General features: G+C 49.5%; 2 protein-coding genes across 2 annotated transcripts; one reads left to right on the top strand and one right to left on the bottom strand.

Annotated features, from left to right (window-relative positions):
* Positions 1 to 3,170: 3,170 nt before the first annotated feature.
* Positions 3,171 to 6,309, bottom strand: LOC306947743 (cytosolic 5'-nucleotidase 1A-like; the record flags this gene model as incomplete). The annotated part of the gene is made up of 6 exons (XM_079537135.1): positions 3,171 to 3,473; positions 3,697 to 3,875; positions 4,904 to 5,026; positions 5,197 to 5,326; positions 5,503 to 5,670; positions 6,265 to 6,309. 6 exons carry the CDS (start codon positions 6,307 to 6,309, stop codon positions 3,171 to 3,173), a joined length of 948 nt encoding a protein of 315 aa, XP_079393261.1.
* A 4,134-nt stretch (positions 6,310 to 10,443) lies between these two features.
* SYT8 (synaptotagmin 8) lies at positions 10,444 to 12,882 on the top strand (the record flags this gene model as incomplete). Its single annotated transcript, XM_079537553.1, has 8 exons — positions 10,444 to 10,558; positions 10,818 to 10,972; positions 11,295 to 11,390; positions 11,584 to 11,751; positions 11,896 to 12,063; positions 12,200 to 12,317; positions 12,430 to 12,563; positions 12,649 to 12,882. The coding sequence occupies 8 exons, from the start codon at positions 10,444 to 10,446 to the stop codon at positions 12,880 to 12,882; spliced, it is 1,188 nt and encodes a 395-aa protein (XP_079393679.1).
* Positions 12,883 to 18,991: the final 6,109 nt, after the last annotated feature.

Genomic DNA, 18,991 nt, shown 5'->3' with positions numbered 1-18,991 from the left:
GTGATAAGTGTGGGTGCTACAGGGCTTGACTGGGTGGTAGTTGTTCTTTGGTGTCTCTCGCACCAAATCCCAATCCTAGTGGCAGGCGAGGGTAGCTCACCAGTGGCCAAGGCTGGGAGAGAACCTCTCATCTACCTTTTGCATGCTTTCCCTTAGTTATGTTCCACAAGAAAAGATTTTACTCAGCAAAATGCTTAGGGACATGCCTTCAAGCCCACGGACTGCCCTAGTGCCCCTCCCATGCTGGACTGCAGCCAAACCTCACATCTCCCATCCCTGTGTCCTCTGTGTCCTTTGGGCCCCTCTCTGCTATGGGGGCTCGCACATCCTTCCCCACTCTGTCCTTTTGCCCCCACAGCTGCCAGCTCCGGGTTCTTGCCTGGCACCTACCATGGGGACTGTCCCTGGGGCAGGGAGCTCCTGGTGTTTGCCTCGCTCCAGGTTTTTTGGCAGGGATTGGTGTGTATTGTGTTTTTGTGTCTGCATGTGTGTATGCAAGCACAGGGAGCAGTAACTGACGGGATGGATGGCAGTGTTGATAATGGCATCGATTCATTACCTCCCACGCCAGGATGTGATGGGCAGTACTGGCACAGATGCACCCATATCACATCCCTTGAGCAATGCCCCTGGGGGCACCAGGGAGATAAATGCCAAGGAATGGAGCAGAGCAGGCTGTGGTCATCATGGAGACCACTCGAACTCCATGGGGGGATGTATTTCCAAGTATGCATAGTGAGGGCCATCTCTCTTCTTTTTCCCACCAGCACTATTTTTAATGATCTCCTCTAATTTCCAGATGGATCTGCCCTTCGGCTTAGGGTTAGGGTGCTGGGGGTGTCCCATGAGTGCTGGGACTATACCTGGGGGGGCCCCAGCATTTGGCAGCTTTGGCTGGGGCAATGTGAGATGCCAAAACATACTGAGAAGCAATGGCCAAAACCAAGTGCAAGAGCCCTCTGTGCACCTTTGGAAGTGCCTGGGACAGCCAAGACTTTAGGATTATCCCAGGCAACGATGACAGCATTGTTGTCCCAACCCTTAATGAGTTTATTGCAGGTGTCTGTAAGATGGAAGCAAGACATTTCCCCATGCAGCAGATGGCTAATGAAGCAGTGCTTGCTGGAGGCTGTTCTCGATGCTCCACCTTTGGAACAGCGGGGGGAAAGCTACAGGCAATGGCCCAAAGCAGTAGCAGTTGGCCCTATATGATGCAATCCCCCAAACTTTGTGCTTCCTTTTCTTTTTTCCCCATTTTGGACACATTTTGCATTGTCATCCTTCCTCCTGACAGTGCTGGAGGAAGGCACGTGGTGTGTTCCCCTTGCCTCAGCACCTTGCACTCTGCCACTGCTCATGTGCTCTCATCCCCAGCGCCTTGACTCAGCTAATCCCCCTTACCCAAGGCCAGTATTAAATTCAGCTTCACCCGAGGGTAAGGGATTGCCTCATCTTTCAAAACCACATCAGCATCGGAAAAGGCCAGAGCAGCATGGGGGGCAAAGTGCCTACTATGAGATGCCACCAAGCCCTGCATGATGAGCGAGGTCAAACACCAATACTGGGCCACCTTGCCTGACAATATCTGACCTCCATAAAAGTGTGACGAACATCTTCCCCTGCTTGTTTGGAACGCGCCATAATTAATGTTTGCTCACTGATTGAGGCTGACAGGTATTTAGCATTATTAACAAATGATTAGGAGCTGATGTTATTGATGTGGCTACTTTTAGACATGTGATTTCAGCATCTAGACTTGGAAAAAAGTTGTTTTGGAGGTGAGTTCATCCAGCAGCTCTTCTTGCAGAGCAAAACCTGCCCCAAAACCAGAGCGGCAGAGACACAGATGGGAACACGAGTGGCCACCCCATGGCCTGTGGTGGGGGCAGCTGCCTCAGCCACAGCTCTGTGGTCCAGGAGGTAAAAGTCACTTGGGTGGGAATGTGTGGGAGCTAACATTGAGGTATGATAGTACACAGGATGGGACTCACTGGTGATAGATTAAAAAAATTGGCATTTTCTGAGGTTTGGATGAGGGTTTTGATGGCCTTTGCTCTGCAGGGAGCTAATCCAGAGCCTACTGAAGGCTTCTTGTGATCAGCCTTGCTTGATGGGCCCCCCGTGTGCATATCTGAGGTAAGAACAGGACAAAAAACCCTGATGTCTGCAAAGCAGCTCTGAGATATTAACACTAAGCATGCTCAACTAGAGACACCAGCAAATCACATGACTGTTATTTACTGAGTGAAAAGGCATTGGTGAGGGTGACAAAACCTTCAAAAACAACAACAACAAGAAACCAAAACTAATTTCTCTGTAGTCTGCCCTGAAATCTGTATTTCAGTTTAATATTCTTTTGTTTTCCTTTTTGAAAAAATGGATGGAAAGTTGACACAGTGGAGAGAATTTCCAGTTTCAAGATTGAGTGGGGGTAAATGGCTGTTTTTTGATGGTGGTTTTTGAGGACCCACCGTGTTTCCCTATAGCATAGGTGACAGCAAGGCAGTGCAGCAGCCTCTAGTGGCAGCCCCTACCATCCAGCCCTAGAGAGAAAAGGGGAAGCTTTCATTGCAGGGGAAGCTTTGGGAAGGCGCTTTTCGTCTGGAAACATTAGAAGCAGAGTCAAAACGGACAAAGAAAAGTCATCCCTACACAGGGTCATCAGGGTAGGGCACTGAGAACCCATTTACCCTAATCAGGCACACCTAGGATCCCCCCACCTATGTCCACCACCCACGTCCCTATTTAAGCACAGGCTTTGGCTTATGCTGCTGTTTGGAGGTGTGGAGTAATAGCCTGAAGCTCTGCTCCCTATCTAGTTGCTGGTGTAGATGGCTGTCTTCAGTGCCCTCTCCTGGAGGGACCTGTATTGCAACCTTGTCCGTGGTCTTTATGCTGCTGCTCCAGGGGCTGTGTGAGTCTCCTAATAGGGTGTTTGTTCTTCCTGCAGTGGTTGCAACCCTTGGCTTTTGAGGCCTGGAGGATCTTGTGTCAGGAGCAGGACTGAACATCAGGTCTTCCCTGGTAGCTCGTCTTCCTGTGCAATGCTTTCACCCCCTGGGGTTCTTGTTGCAGGCTGGGAAATTCTTTCCCTCCCACCAGGTCTGCCTTTAGCTGGCTCAGTCCTATCTGCTGGAGAGGGAAAAGGAAGGCTGCAGGTTCTTAGTCTGTCAGCAGCACGAGGGGACCCATGCAGAGGGCACACCCACATCTTGAGCCCCCTGGATGTTATGAAGGCCATCATCGAAGAAAATATGTGGCTGGATTTGAGCAAGAATGGGACCCTTGGGAGCCCCATCCATGAAGAAGGCTTCATCAATGGCCAGACCCCATTCCCGGAGTGTCTTGATGGCTCGGATGCCCATGTCCCGGCCACTGCGGGCTGTCACCAGGTAGGTGCGAATGGGGGACTCCTCCTGACTGAACTTCTTGCGCATATTCCCCAGGTGCATGGCAAAGGCTTTTATGGGACCCTGCAAACACACCAAGACACCTGAGATTGCATAGGAAACATGGAGACATCTGCCCAGCCTGTTCAGTCTGCTTTTTCCTCTTTTTGGTAGGACACCAAGTCAGGCAGCCTAGGGACTGAGGACTGGTAAATGCAGAGGGAAACCGTAATGATTTGTGCTTTTTTTCGGCTGCCTGTGGCAATACCCTAACAGAGGACGTGCTCACTATGGCTGCCTTGCTCACCTCTCCTATAGGCACAGCCTCCATCGCCCGCTCATATTGCATGGCTCCCTCCAGGCCCTGCTCCCGGAAGACCTGGTCTGTCTCATCGGAGAAAAGCACAGCATCTCCATCAAAGGCCACACGCAGCGGGGTGCTGGGGGCCTGCACCTCCTGCTGGAAGACGAGTGCTGCCGAAACCCCTGTGAGATAAAGCAAGATGGGTTTGTGGAGGACATAAGAGATACCACATCGTGAGGCATCTTGCATGCGAGCAACTCCTCTCTGTGGTCTCATCTCACACTACAAATGTCCTACGGAGAGACACTGGTGTGGTTGGGCTCTCATCAAGGATGCTTTCCATGAGGGTCATCCTGGTCTTTCCAAGGCTGAATTATTTGGGGAGCACAAGGAAGAGCTGCTGATTTGACTGGATAGATGCTGATGGCTGCTGGGATAACTGCTGGGGTGTTAATGCATGTGAAGCCCTCCTCCTGGTGTTCAGTCCCTCTGCCAAGCCTGGTGCTAATGCCCAGATTTAGCACTCCGTGCTGTGAGTAATAGGGACTGGCACCTCCAGTTGATTGGGGTAATTGGCTTAATTACAGGTCTCTTCTTACAAGCTGCTCCCTGCCTGCTCTCATCCGTGGGCTGAGGCCCCAGATGAGACACTTGTTAGAGCAATGATGATCATCATGAGGCTTCGAGATTCATAGCTAAGGGAAGTCTGGGCTCTGGTTGGCTTGCTCCTGACCCGAAGGACCCTGGCCAGCCGATGCACTCATACCCAAGCAAATTAATAAGGGGATTAACCCCATTAGAGCTGTCAGGAACTGCACATACTCAGATCTAGGTCAAGCATGTTCTTTCTTCTTTCTTTATGTGCCAAAAAAAGAAATTGGTATGGCATCCTCACAAAGCCCTGGGAGTCATTGGAAGGTTTAAATAGCAGGCATGGAATGACCAGCCCATGGCAGATCTGCAGTCAGAATTATACATGGAACATTCAGTTAATTTAGTTAATTGTGAAGGCTTCTGACAAGCCCTAGCATTTGTAGGCTACAGATGGAAACTGAAGAAAAATGGAACCATTAAAGAATACGTTGGTGACCAAGATGCCATTTGTTCTCTCTCCCACATAACAGGATGAGCTCTGGCTTTGCTTCTTGGTGCAGGCCACTTGCGAGCATATGGTGGGTTTGAGGGAGGTAAGATGGAGAGAAAGACACACCTCTTCGGAGGGCATTGCAGACATCTGTCCTGTCAGCTGAGAGGAACAGTTTCACCCTGTGGGACTTCAGGTACTGTGTGGAGTCCTCATCACTGACAAAGCAGAACTTGGAAATCTCCAGGCCTTGGGACAGGGAATATGAGCAAAGTCTGTTATGGGGCTGTGTCCTCCTTGCAGCACCCCTTCACCTCCCCAGGTCTCTGCATGCTTTCCCCTGGCTCTGTATTCCCCATGGATGCAGTGCTGGGGAGAGAACACTGAGGAGGCATACCCCCAGGGATGAGCAACCTTACCGTAATGCTTGGCACTGTTGATGATGCGCACGCCACTCTCTGGGCTGTTGTTGGAGAGCACCAGGATATCAAAGAGGCCCTTCTCTGCTGGGTTACTCTCCAGGATCTTCTTATTCACATACTGTGCTGCCTGTGGGAACAGACCATTTTGTAATGGGCATCACTGATGGCTTTTCAGGGCTGTTTGGAAATCTTGTGGTCATTGGATGGGGTGGGTGAGTGGGTGGGAGCCAGTTGGGGTGAGACCTGGGGGCAGAAAGGCTGTTTTCACCCTGCACTGTGAGTGATGTTTGCCCTGGAGCTCACCTGGATGAAGGCAAAGGCTGTGCCTGGGGGAAGGGGGTTGTCCTGGTTGGCCTGTTGGTGCCTCACGTATTCCTCCTTTCCTTTTTCCAAGTAGAGCTGGTGCTCCTCTTCCAAGTTGAAGATGGCTCTGGTGGTCACTGCAATGACCAGTGCCTCGCTGGGATCTTTCTGCAAGGTGAGAGCAGAGAAGGGTTGGGGGAAAGCAATGGAAGAGCCTTGGGATGGTGGTGTGAGGTGGTGGGTCTGCGTGTTGGAAGCATCACTCATGTGTCATGGTTCCTGCCTCCAACGCCAGAGAGACTTTGATGAAGAGGTACCAAGCCTGATCTTCATCTGCAGGTCACTGAGGTTGGAGCAGGCAGTTGTGAAATGCCAACCTGTCTGATAAGTGCAGTGTGCTCTGAGGACAGCTCACGTGGAAGAAGATTGCTTCATAATTTGTGCATCTATGGGCACAGCACAGCTGTAGTCAGCGTAGTCATCTGCTCATACTGAGCTGGGCATTTCTGGCATTCCCTGCATGTCCTGGTGCTTTGATTCTTATTTTATCTCCACTCTGGAGAGACTGATGAAAGCTCTCTTTGTACTACTGTTTTCTCTTTGGTCATTCCAAAATTAAACTTGAGCAAATGTTTTGCTTGTGCAACCCAAGGCACAAACAACTTCGGCCACCAAAGTTTCAGGTTATGTCATCTCCTGTAGTGGCATTTCAAAATGTGCTTTGGAAATTAGGGATCTGCATTTGTAATGAGCAACTCTTACCTGTTTCACATCAGTATTGATGACTGTGCTTTCAGGCTCTGCCATCTTCCAATTTCAGCCTCAAATGAGAGAAAACACCATTGAACTGATCATGTAATAAAAGACCTGAAATATCCAGCTAGGCTTCTAGCTTGCTTCCTTACTGTGATTCCTGGTAGTTTTTGTCTGAAAGATGATTTTCTATCTACATATGAACAAGATCGCGGTGTTGAAGATTGCTTGCAGATGTCGAAGGCACAAGCAAGTTGGGATGTGTGGTGAGCAAGCACTTGCCAATCCTGCATATGCAGGATCCCCTACACCACAGCTATCTGTGCAGGCTGGGCTTACCCATGTGTGGCAGAACGCAGTCTTGGGGTGCTGCGTGCTGCTATTTTTGCACACCAGGTCCTGTGGCTTCTGTAACCATCTCACCATATGCTTCATTTCTCTGCACTAGTTGGTGCTATAAGTGGACTTGAGGGATTCAGCCTGTGGACTGGGAATGGCTCCCATTCCCACAGCTCCTACAAATATGCTGTGGGGTTTCTCTGAGGAGCAGAGGAGGCAATAACGGCTCTGCACAGATGTGCTGGGATTGGCAAGGGAGTTAAAACCTCATTTCCCATTTAATGTGCTACTCGATCAATGGAATGGGAGGCTGTGCATGCCTAGACCAGAAGGAAAGTGCATGGCGTAGACTTCACCCTCCTTGTTGTCCTGCTGTGCTTGCTGCTGGAGGACTTCAGATTTCCTCTACCTCACCTTATTTTTTCAGGCTTTTTATTAAGACTGACATGCCCACTTCATTGAGCTGTCACTGCATGTCTGGAATTTGCCTCTTGGCTGCATTTCTGCCCTTGGCCTGCTCATGCAGCTGAGCTGAGCAACCACTGTTAGACTCAGCACGAACTGACACCCCATCCACTGATCCCTTTGGAGGTATGTAGGAAAAGAGATACGTTACAGGATATATATATATATGTGTGTGTGTGTGTGTGTATATAATATATCACAGATTTTATATATCACAGATTCTCTATGTAATGTATATAGGTGCATGATCTGCAAGGAGCTTGATGCTTCTATATCCCTGTGTTGCAAAGCATCACCCTACTTCCTCCACCCACATCCTGTGTGGGGAAGGTTCTCCTCCCACAGAGCCATGGGGTAACAGCCACCAGCCCATATCTCAGCAGGGACAAATGTCCCCGTAGAGATTCCATCCAAGTGGGAGCTCTTAACACATGCCGTGTTTTTGGGACTCCTCTTCCCTTTTCTTAAAGTGAAAGTGAAAGGAGAGGAGGTGGAGCCGAGCTGCTCTTTGCGGAAGGAGAGCAAGCCTATTAATTTTTGCTCCATCCCTTGAAATCGGGAAGACCGTGCCTGACTTCTCATTCCTCTTTATCTGCCTATAGTATTGTTTACAGACAGCATTTATACAGATATGTATATAATATCTATACACATAGCTACACACGCACACAGCACCGTGTGCTGTATATATATATGTATATATATATACACACACACACGGAAAAGCATCCATGGTGGATGCTTGCAGCTCCCTGCAGCGTAGCAAAGAGCAAACATAGTGTGCCTCCAGCTGGGAAAGAAGCAGCTGAGGCTTGCTAGAACAAAGGTCCAAACTCACCACCAGCACTGTCTCCTCATCTAACGCAGCATCCACTCCTCTGTCTCACTTCACCCAGGTGCTGCTGCTTATATCTCTCTGGGGCCAGCAGGAAGCAGGCAGCTGCGTGCGAGGCACAGCCCTTCCCCTGGCGTGATGGGATTTGTAGTCAGCCCTGCGGGCTGGCTGCATGCCTGGCTGCATTTCTACATCGGCCTCCTGACCAGCTTTTATTTTATTTCTGCTCGCTGCCCACAAGCACTGCAATTAGGTTTATTTTTGTAGGTACATCTTTAATTTCCTAGCCCTTGTGTGCATAGCTGTCGTGTTTTTGACCAAAAAGCACAGGAGTTCCTATTCAGGAGGGACAAAGAGCAAAATCTGTAATTTTGCTGTGCCATTTTTAGGACCCTTTGCAGAGAACTGGGGCTATTGCCACATATTACTAAATCACCTCTCATGGGCTGCAACAAGGGTCTTGCTGCCATGCAATACTGCTTCACCAAGATGCTTCGCTTCTGCAGACAGCACCACTGACGTACTCAGCATGCACAGCTTTTTCCCTGAGTGCTTTTATTGGATATGTTCCCTTTAACCCAAATTTCTCCTATGTATTTCTTCTGTGCACCCTCCAACTCTTCCTAATACAGAGCAAAAAGTATTGTAGAATCACAGAATGGCTTGGATCGGAAGGGATCTTACAGCCCACCCGGTTCCCTGCCTTGGGCAGGGCTGCCCCCCACCAGCTCAGGCTGCCCAGGGCCCCATCCAGCCTGGCTTTGAGCCCCTCCAGGGATGGAACATCCACAGTTTCTCTGGGCAGCCTGTGCCAGTGCCTCTTGCCCTCTAAGTGCTGAATTTTTGGTGTCTAAATATCCCCACACCGCCTCTTTTTCCTCCATGCAGCAAGAACACAAGGGAAGAAATGTGTAAGAATAAATATGAGATGGGGATGCTGCTGAAATCACTCTGACTGTGTGCTTACCCCTTGCGCTAAGTGCACAGAGCCACGTGCTGTGCATATCCTAGCACTTATACTGGGATATCTTGGAGAACTGAATTTTTCCAGGGCAGTTTTCTTCAGCCAGGAGCACAGGTTTTTCTTCCTGCTTAGGCTGGGAGTTCCCTGCTGACTTTTCGCCTGCGTGAGCACAGCTTGGGTCAGCAGGAAGGTGGGGCCCACAGGTTCCTGGGTTGGCAAAGCAGACTTTCCAGTTTGGGTTGCACTGTGCATGGGAAAGCCAATGTCTTTTTTGTGCCTATAGCTCTATTCCTGGCAGGGACCTCTCTTGTCCCCAGCATGTTCCTACCATGCACTGTGGCTGGAGCAGGAGACCAAGCAGAGAGGAAAGGAGACTGAGGTTGGAAACAACACAGTGGTAAGTCTGGTTTTGGGTTTAGGGGAGAAGGGCAGGGCTCTCTAAGACCTTTTGCAGAAGCCAGGATACTCGATGTTCCCAGACCATGTCTCTATTGCCCCAAGACAGTAGCTTGGGTCACACCCCAGAGCTAGGATTAACTTCTCCTTTTAATGAGGGCTGATGGAAGGATAGTCCTTTAGGGTCTGGTGGAAAAAGCATGATGAAACATCTGAATTTGTGCTGTATGGGCACCTGCTTGCCGCTGCTGCTATGTCCACCCGCTGTCACAATCTGAAGCTTGAGCCTGGAGCCTCCTAAATAGCACAGGTCTGTCACCAGGCTGCTGATTTCTGTGTGGAGGAACAGGAGGTTCTAGCCATAAAAACCGAGTGGGAAGTCTGTGAGCTGAAATTGCATCCCTGATGGCACTGATGTCCCATATAGATGACTCTGTGCAGGTAATATGTCCCGCATCCCGCTGCCCCAGTGGAGATAGAGAGCAACTCTTTATCCCTGCAGTTACAGACAGCAAAGCCTCGTTAAAAAATCCAAGATCATCTCTGTATGAGGAGCCTCACAGTGCTGGTGTGGCCAAGGTAAATACTTGCATACCTGCTGGCCCTCGTCACAGTACTGGGAGGAGTGCCCTGGGCTGAGGTTTGATAGAGGCTGGCCTCCAGGAGCCTATTGGGGGTGTTTTCTGGTCCCTTTGAATCTTCCTTGTGTGAGATATCCTCTGGCTGGCTTCAGCATCCAGTTGAACAAACTGAAGTTTCTGCTTGGTCCTCGCCATGTGCACAAGTCAGACTGGCTCAGTTTGTGAACCAGTGTGGTGGCATTGCTGCCACCTGGCATGTGGGCAACAGCCTGGCTGGGGTGATAGAGCCGAGCCTGAGCCTGTAAGAGGGGAAGGAGAGAAGGAGAAGCTATATGATATCAGGAATTGGCTGCTGAGAGAGGATGGGGATTAAATGAAAAGACTGCTTGAGCAGAGCCCGCCTTGCCCGCGGGAACTGCTCCACTCTGTTTCACACTTCATTTCCTATGCGGCCGAGCCCTAAATGCTTACTCTGGGCTTTATCTTAACATTTTAATTGTGTTTACTCTCATTAGAACTCTGTGCTACTTGCAGCATGTGAACTTCTGCATATGAAATCCCCACCCCTGTTCATTTTGTTTGTGCCCTCAGGTCACTTGCACTCTGCCATGGCCAAGTCACAGAGGAACGGCTGGGCTACGGCCTCCCCACCCCCTGCTAGTGCAGTGGTTACCACCACAGCTCCACCAGGCTTCCTTGATGGCTTTGTCAGCCACATCCCATGTGAGTACAGCTGGGCTTGCCCCTTTTTCTTTGGAAAGTGTTCAAGAAATGGGTAGATGTGGCACTGAGGGGCATAGTTCAGTGAGAATGACGGGGTTGGACTGCAGTTGGATTTGGTGATCCTAGTGATCTTCTCCAGGATTCTAAGCTCAAGCCCTAAGACACATCTTTGTAATGCTGAAACATGAGGAGGGCATTGTAAATGCACTTTGTGTGGTTTTGTTTGGTTATAACTCTTCTGTTTACTTCATTGCACCAGTACCCAGATGGGCACTCATTGTTGTGGCAGTGGCAGTGGCTGTTCTCCTCCTCTTCCTCATCTGCATCATCAGGTGCTGCTGTGGCAAGAAGAAGCCCAAGAAAAAGGAGAAAGTTGGCTTGCTCACCTTCAGTGGCTCCACCACAGCTAGCCTTGTGCGTTCTGCTTTCTCCTGTCCCTTGCAGCTCTCCTAGCAAGGAGGTTTGCTCTGTGATGCCCATCTCCCCACGACTTGCCGAGTGGTGGGACTGCTTGTGGATGTACAATTGGGCTGGGATTGTGGGGGGGGGCTCTTTTAAATGTGATTTTAGAGCAAATTGATCCATACAATGCATCATGCCAGGATGGAGAGCAGGAATGTGAACTTTGTCACCATGGGCTTTCAGCAGACCTGGGGGTCCCATCCATGCAACTTAGTATGGGGAAACATAAGGCTCTGGAACCTTGTCCTGAGGGTTGTGTTGCTCTTTGCCATAGGTGCAGCCTGAGATGGAGGCCCTGGAGCAGGGCCCAGAGGAGACAGGAAGAGGAAGGCTTCAGTATTCTCTGGAGTACAATTTCCGTGCACAGGAGGTGAGGCTTCTGCAAGGCTGTGCTCTGGCAGAATCCTTTGGTGTCCAGCAGAACCCAGGCATCCATACCGGGTGCACCTCTGTACCCAGCTGGCATACTGACATGGTGGGATGACATCCTCCTTGCTGCACTTGCTTGCTTGTCACCTGTCACTATCCTCCACACAATGACCTCACACATTGTTCCTTTTAAGCTGAAAGTTGGTGTGAAGCAGGCAGCTGATCTGAAGGCCATGGACAGTGGTGGCACATCTGATCCCTACGCTATTGTCTACCTGACATCAGATATGAGAAAGAAGTATGAGACCAAAGTTTACCGCAAGACTCTGAACCCTGTCTTCAATGAGAGCTTCTCTTTCCAGGTAGGAAGCAACAGCTGCTGATGATTACCTTGAGGATTCCTTTGCTACCAGGGAGGGAAAGCAACAGAAAGACCTGCTGTTGTGTCTGTCCCACCATTGCATGTGACAGGGAGTGAGGTTGGGTTGCTGGGTTTTTTCCTGCAGGTGCCCCAGGCAGAGGTGTCCGAGGCCACGCTGGTGATGCAGATCTTCGACTTCAACCGCTTTGCCAAGCATGACATCATTGGTGAGGTCCGCCTGCCCCTGGCCAGTGTCAGCTTGCAGCACATCATCGAGCAGTGGAGTGACCTAGTGGTGGCCAGCAAAGTGGAGGTTGGTCCTAGCAGGTGGGACACATCATGGGGTGAGATGTGGTGCTGCTTTTCTTTCCACCACCCCACAGTGAGAGAAAGCAGTGGGTATCCTTCGCCTTGAGAGCCCCCTGCTCACTGACCCCTCTCTCCATCAGCAAGAGCGGCTGGGTGAGATCTGCTTCTCACTGCGCTATGTCCCCAGCACTGGCAAGCTGACAGTGCTCATCCTTGAGGCCAAGAAGCTGAAGCGGATGGACTCTCATGGGCTCTCAGGTAAGCAGGGTCTGCTTGCAGTCACATCTCTCTACCTGGTGCTACTGATAGCACCAAGACCTGTAAAACCTCAAGGACTCTTGGTGTGGAGCCATGTCCATTCTCTCCTCAGATCCTTTTGTCAAGGTGCATCTCATCTTGAACAAGAAGAAGTGGAAGAAGAAGAAGACGAGTGTGAAGAAAAATACTTTGAGCCCTTATTTCAATGAGGCATTTGTCTTTGAGGTGCCTTTCAATCAGATTCAGGTGGGTTTCTCTTCAGTGCCCAAGGCTGAGCAGGCCCCTGCTCTGATGAAGGTCCAACTGACAGCTTTTCCTGTGTCCCCACCAGAATGTGGATGTTGTCATCTCCGTCTGGGACTATGACAAAGTGACCAAGAATGAGCCCATCGGCAAACTCTTCCTGGGCTGTCGGGCCACTGGTAACCAGCTGCAGCACTGGTCTGACATGCTGTCCAACCCACGGCGTCCCCTCGCCCAGTGGCACAGCCTGCAACCCCCTGATGTGGTGGAAAAGGCCCTGGGGTTGAAGTCCCACCTCAAGCTGCCTCTGACCACCAGATAGTGAGAGGCAGCTCTGGCACCCTTGCTCACTCATCACTGGGCAGGATGAAGGTTTTCAGAGGTGTCTGGATGCAGCTCTGCACCTGGGTGATACTGGAGGGGGTGATGTGGATGCAGAACTGGCTTGTGTCAGCCACTTGCAGCTGGGGGATGAATACAGAGAGCTTTAAGCTTATGGAAAAACATTGTGTCATTTGATATTTTTTGAATAGAACATTATTATTATAGAATCACAGGTTGGAAAAGGCATTCAAGATCACCGATTCCAACCATCAGCTGGACCTAATAGGTCCCACCACCAAACCATGTCCCTTAGTCCATAAATCTCTTAAATATCTCCAGGTATGGGAAACTGCACCACTTCCTTGGGCAGCCCATCCCAGTTCTTGACCCACCCTCTTAGGAAACCACCTTGTGAATGCTATGCTTATTAAGGCTGAGTTGCAGCCATCTTGTCAGTTCTCTGTGGGTTTCATGTAGTCTAGGTGCTGCTTGTGCCCTCACATCCTCCTCGGGGTGCTTTAAGGTGGGTAACTAAAAATCCCTCCTGTTCTGAGGTGGATCCTCTGCATTGTCTGCAGCCTCAGGAGCCTCCCAGCTCCCTGAATTAGTATTTCAATGAGCTGACAAAGAAGGGGATTGCTCTTAAGAGAATTTTAATTCAGTTGAGAAGACTTAAGCCAGATTGGCACAGACACTGCCTGACCCCACTCTGTTCCTGGCAAAGAAATTGCTCTTACTCCAAAATACACCTGGAAAAGCCTTCTTCCTTTGTTAAACAAACAGCCATAGCACAAAGATTTGGGCTTGTTTCACTGTATTTGGCCTCAAACTACAAAAGGGAAGTAATTTGCACCAGGCAGCCTGTAGGAAGCTGCAGGCTCTGGAGTAGGGAGAGCTCAAAGCATTAATGAAGAGCCATTAATATTGAAAAGCAGTTAATCTGCAATTATCCCAAGACCCATGCAGTGACTATCAGAGAGTTAAACAAATACGGTGAGCCTGAGGAAGATTATGAAAGCTCTTGATAGAGATTAATGACCCAAGCTTAACTATAAAAAGCTACTGTGTCTGTTTCTTAATAAATGTCCCCTGGGCTTTGCCTTTGCTGTGATGGGGGGAGAAATTACAGAGCTGTTTGGGGATAGCTGTGACAAGTGGAGTGTGGCTTCTGCTGGGAGAACAGCATGAGCTGGGTGCCCCCAATGAAACAGAGGAGGAAATCAGTCACCTGAGAAATACTTACAGAAGGATGCCGAATGAGTTAAAGCCTCCAACCTTAAATCAAACTGGAGGGGGTGATGCAGAAGGGAAAGCTGCTGTGTGAGAATTCTGGGGGCAGCTGGGGACCCAACCAGTAAGTGCTCATCAGGGCAGGTGTACTATTGCCCCAGATGAGCCTCACTGAGGCATAAATCCACCTGCTGATCTGCTCCCTCAAGAGGAAAGGGTGAGGGGATTGTAACTTATTTTACTCTTGAGCACAGCTCACATGGAAGCCTATTCATAGGAAGGGGGATGGCTCCATCTTGTGCTAAGTCTAAGTCTGGTGGGTAGAAAGGCTGAGTTCGTCTTGACTCTCCATCATCATGGTCCCCATGGCCTTAGCAAGGCTGGTTGGTTGTCCCCTTGTCGCTGCTGCGTCTCTTGCCCAAATGGCTTCCTTATGCTCTTGGAAGACTGACCACGGAAATGCACTTCTGGAGGAAGAGGAAAATGCTGCAGTGGAAGATAAAAGAAAGCAATGTTAGTTGAAGGTGAAATCTCAACGTGCGCCTGTGCTGGATTCCCATGTCTTCATCTAGAGGGCAGGGCAGGTACATGTTGAATGATCTGAGTCTCTGTGTCCTCAGTTGTCCCAGTTAGAGCTCTGCCTCTTTATCCAGGTATCCTTCCTCTAGAAACAGGGGCTTGTGTAGGAGAGAAAAGCCTGTTGCTGTGGTGCATGCCTGGGTCTCCTCCTTGCAGACCGTACCATGTGGTGCAATGAGAACTCCCAGACCCTGCACGAAACTCTGTAATTCGGGCTGGTTTCTGGCAGAGGAAACAAAGACTCACCAAATTGCCCCGAAATAGAGCAACATACAGCAAGAAGAGTCTGTTGAACACTGTTGACCAGCAAGAAGCAACAAGCCTTGGACATGTCAAGAGAAATGCAATTGGTATGAAGGAGAAGAGGGAAATAATCCTGAAGGTGGTCAGACCTTGGGTGGGAATCTCCATGCCTGAAGAAGTTCTTGCCATGTGGTTCTGAGCAGGACCTAGTTTTGGATCCAGCCCTGATGGTGGCCCTACCTGGGGCTGTGGCAGGTGACATCAAGGAGACTCTCTCAAAGATAATTATTCCCTCATTTGGTGATTTTATGACTATCTGTTCAAGTTCTTGTACTTCAAGAAATCAGCCTGGAAATCAGTATCAGGCTAATGCTGAGCATTACACATGCTTGTCACCATTTGTCTGCTGTGAGACGAAAATGATTATGGGCTGTCATCGTTCAGCCTGGCTATGCACTGGCTGTCCTCCAGCTCAGATTTTTTGGCTAGTCTCACAATTTTTGAGCACTGGAGACTATCTAAGCTTCCCTCACAAGGAATGAGCCTGCCTGTTTTATAATGATGCTAGTTAATGAATATTTATCTCATCATTTTATTGTGAAACTTTGCCGTGCGACATGTTTCTTTTTTAAAACTTCTCAGCTCCAGGACTTGCAGGATCTTATGCCAATTGCAGCTTTTTCTTTTAAGGAATATTTTTAATGTGGTTGCAGAGAGAGAGAAAGGGAAACAAAATACTGAGAGCAGGATGCCTTCTGGCTTGAAACCTGGAGGCAAAGCACAGTTTGCTTGTTTGCCTGGAAAAGCAGCGGGGGCCTGTGGGATGGGTGGGCTCGGAGCAAGGGGCATGAAAGGCAGGATTTAGGAAGTCAGTGCCCCAATAGTGGAGGGGAGGTGAAGGGCTGACTCCCCCGTGCATCTCTGGGCCACGCTTAGCGCTGAAACTACGTCTCCCAGGTTGCCCTGCTGCTGCTGTTCCCTGGGGGAGGGATGGGGGGTCCGTATGGGGGGAACGAGGGTCCTGGCCCTACCGTGCTGGCTGCGTGTCCCTGCCCATGGTAAAACGCCCGCCTAGGGGGGATGCTCTGGGGCAGGGTCCTGCGTGGTGTGGGGGCGGCTGCCCTGGGAAGGGGGAGAGGGAAGAGCGTGGGGTCCTGGAGGGAACGTGGGAGACTTTGTGCTGCAGCTGTGGGTGAGTGAGGAGGGGACTGCTGCGGTGCGCCTCTTTGTTTCTCACACAGGCAATGAGCCCCTTCCTGTCCCCCCTGTTTCCTGATCCCTTTCTCTTTTTCCCATCCCTTGCCCCTTCCCCCATCGCCTTCCCTTCCGGGTGCCTCCATAACCGGGATGCTGCACTCTCGGCGCCATGCATGACTCTGGAGTTTGTATTTCAAGGGAAGTGGGCATCTGGAGAAAGAGATTCATGGATCTGTGAGCTCAGATTTTGAGCTCAGATTCTAAGGGACAGATAGGCTGACCCCTGTGTGTGGTTTCTCTGAGGATATATGTTCAAGGGAATTAAAAGACTGGGTGCTAGGACATCAAATATTTATGGATAAATAAGACTAAACTCTTTGCAGGTGCACTGATCTGGATTTTGTTAGCCATCATCTTCTAGCCTAGTTACAGAAATACTCACTGTTCATTTGCAGATAATGAACATTTAAAAAACAATTCTTATTTTAAAATAAAAGTTCTACTCCCTGCCACTTCTTCTACCCCCGTTCCTTTTCTTATCTCTTGCCCTCTCCATTGCAATCTGGCTGCTGCTGTTACTGCCTTAGCAGGGTTTATGAGAAGGGCTATAACAACGTAGGGGCACAAACTCTTTAGCAGGGTCTGTTGTGATAGGACAAGGGGAATGGTTTCAAACCAAAAGAGGGGAGATTTAGAATGGGTATAAGGAAGAAGTTTTTTATAGTAAGGAGGGTGAGTCTCTGGTGTGGGTTGCCCAGAGAGGTGGTGGATGCCCCATCGCTGGAGACATTCACGTTCAGGCAGGATGGGGCTCTGTGCATTTGATCTAGTGTAGGTGTCCCAGTTCATTGCAGGGGAGTTGGACCAGATGGCCTATAAGGATCCCTTCCAGCTCAAACGATTCCATGATTCAGTTTGCTTCTGGATCAGTTTCATGACATGGAGGTGTCTTCAGGACCCTTTTACTTTGGGATCACTTCCATATCTGCAGGCTGAAGAAAACCTCCTTCCCCAAACAACCCAGGACTGATAACGGATGCAAAGAGGTTGTTCCTGCTTCTGAAAGGCTCCTTTGGTCCCAACATTGTAGTCCAACAGAAAAACCTAAACCTCTCATTTTTATGTATCTCAGGCCTCAGCAGGATGGAGCCATCAGAGAAGCAGCATGAGGATGCAGTGGCTTTTATGCTGCAGGGAAAAAAGTGCCCCCTGAAGAAGAATGGTGTCATAGGTGGGTGAGTGCATGCATGCCAGCAAGGGGGGATTTCTTATCCAGCCAAGCTAGCTTCACACAAAATGGTCACTCCCTAGAGTTCCATTTGAACAGATCTGATACCTTGAAGTTAATTGGGAACAACTGTTTTGAAATGAGGCCTCAAGCTGTAAAAAACAAAACAAAACAAAACAAAACGAAAAACCCAGACCCATGCTTTATTTGAAATCCTATGAGTGGTATCTAGGAAGATGGTGGGTTTCCAAACAAGCATGAAACTGAGTCAGGGCTCCATTATCCTGCTTGTAACTGTGGACGTTGCTCAGACATCCCTGCCTGAGCCAGCTGGCTGGTGGCAACAGGCATAGGCACCTCAAAACATGAACCCTTCAGCATTTGTTTGGAATGAAGAAAACTGCATGTTTTGATCCCCATTCCCACTGCCTGAGCTGAGTATGGAGTTTACTTGTCCAGATGGAGACCCAGCCAAGTTCTGAGCTTACCTGGACTGGGAATATTTTTCTCTTCACTTGCTTAAAATTCAGAGCACAGGAGCCACAATTTTGGCAGCTCGGTTAAAATACTTGTCCTTGATTTTACGAGAAGCCAGTGGGAAATTTTATTCTAGATATGACAAAGGACAGGTTCGCATTTGCAAAATCCAGAAGAAAATTCCTGAAGGTCTCCGTACTGTGTTGCTATGATTGCACTTATCCCAAACCACCTCTGACATTTGGGTACAGACAGTGTTCTTGAAAGGTGCTCACTGGGGCAGGGTGCTGGGTTGTATTCCAGTCTAAGCTCATCTCTCCCCTTACCAGGCTGGATTCTGAGGAGCATCCAGAAGACCTTCCAGAGGCCTACCTCCCTGCAGCTCTCTTCTCCCATGGCTTTTTCTCAGTGTTGCAGAGGTAGGTGAGGCCATTGCAGGTCTCCATAGCTGCCAGAGTTCAATACAATGAGATTTCTTGAGTTCTGTTTTTTTCTGTTCTTTGTTTTCTGAGCCTTATGGTCACTTTTTTCTTCTTCTTCTTTTTTTTTCATTTCTTTTTTTTCCCTAACATAGTATTCTGCTGCTTTGTTTTGGCACAGTCCACCTAAGACATTTTGAGAGCAGAGACGTGTTGAAACCGTACTCATTTAAGCACACGACTGTCTCAGTCTGTTCTCCAGACATGTTCTGGCTGTCGTTCTGGTCTTCAGCAATGTGTGAAGTTGCCCAGATTTAGGAAGGCCTGTGATCAGGTGTCAGGTCACTGCAGTAATTCTATCCCAAGGGAATGATGGATGGATCACCTCCCAGCTGCTCGGGGCATCACCTCGGTGTTGGGCAGGGGTGTTAGCTGTTGGCTTTTCCAAAACTAGGAACTAAGGCACATTCTGTGTTACGTGCCTGTGACGGAAGTGGGAGAAGTCCTTGTGAGAAGTGAGATCTGAGCTTAGGGCTCCACACTCATGAATACAGCTTCTCATCACTGGAGGCTGAGGTTCAGGAAGCAGACGTTCCTGCTGCTCATGAAAGCACTTGAGTACTTGTGTATGCCTATACTAACTTGTATTATTCCTACAGCCTCTTGTCCAAACCTGATAGTAAATGAGGCCCGTGAAGAGAAGCATGGGGATTTAGTGCCTGTTGCCCTTCATC

This window comes from Tetrao urogallus, assembly GCF_951394365.1.
Source record: "Tetrao urogallus genome assembly, chromosome: 6".
Taxonomy (NCBI): Eukaryota; Metazoa; Chordata; class Aves; order Galliformes; family Phasianidae; genus Tetrao; species Tetrao urogallus.
This window is presented reverse-complemented; position numbering and strand designations above follow the sequence as displayed.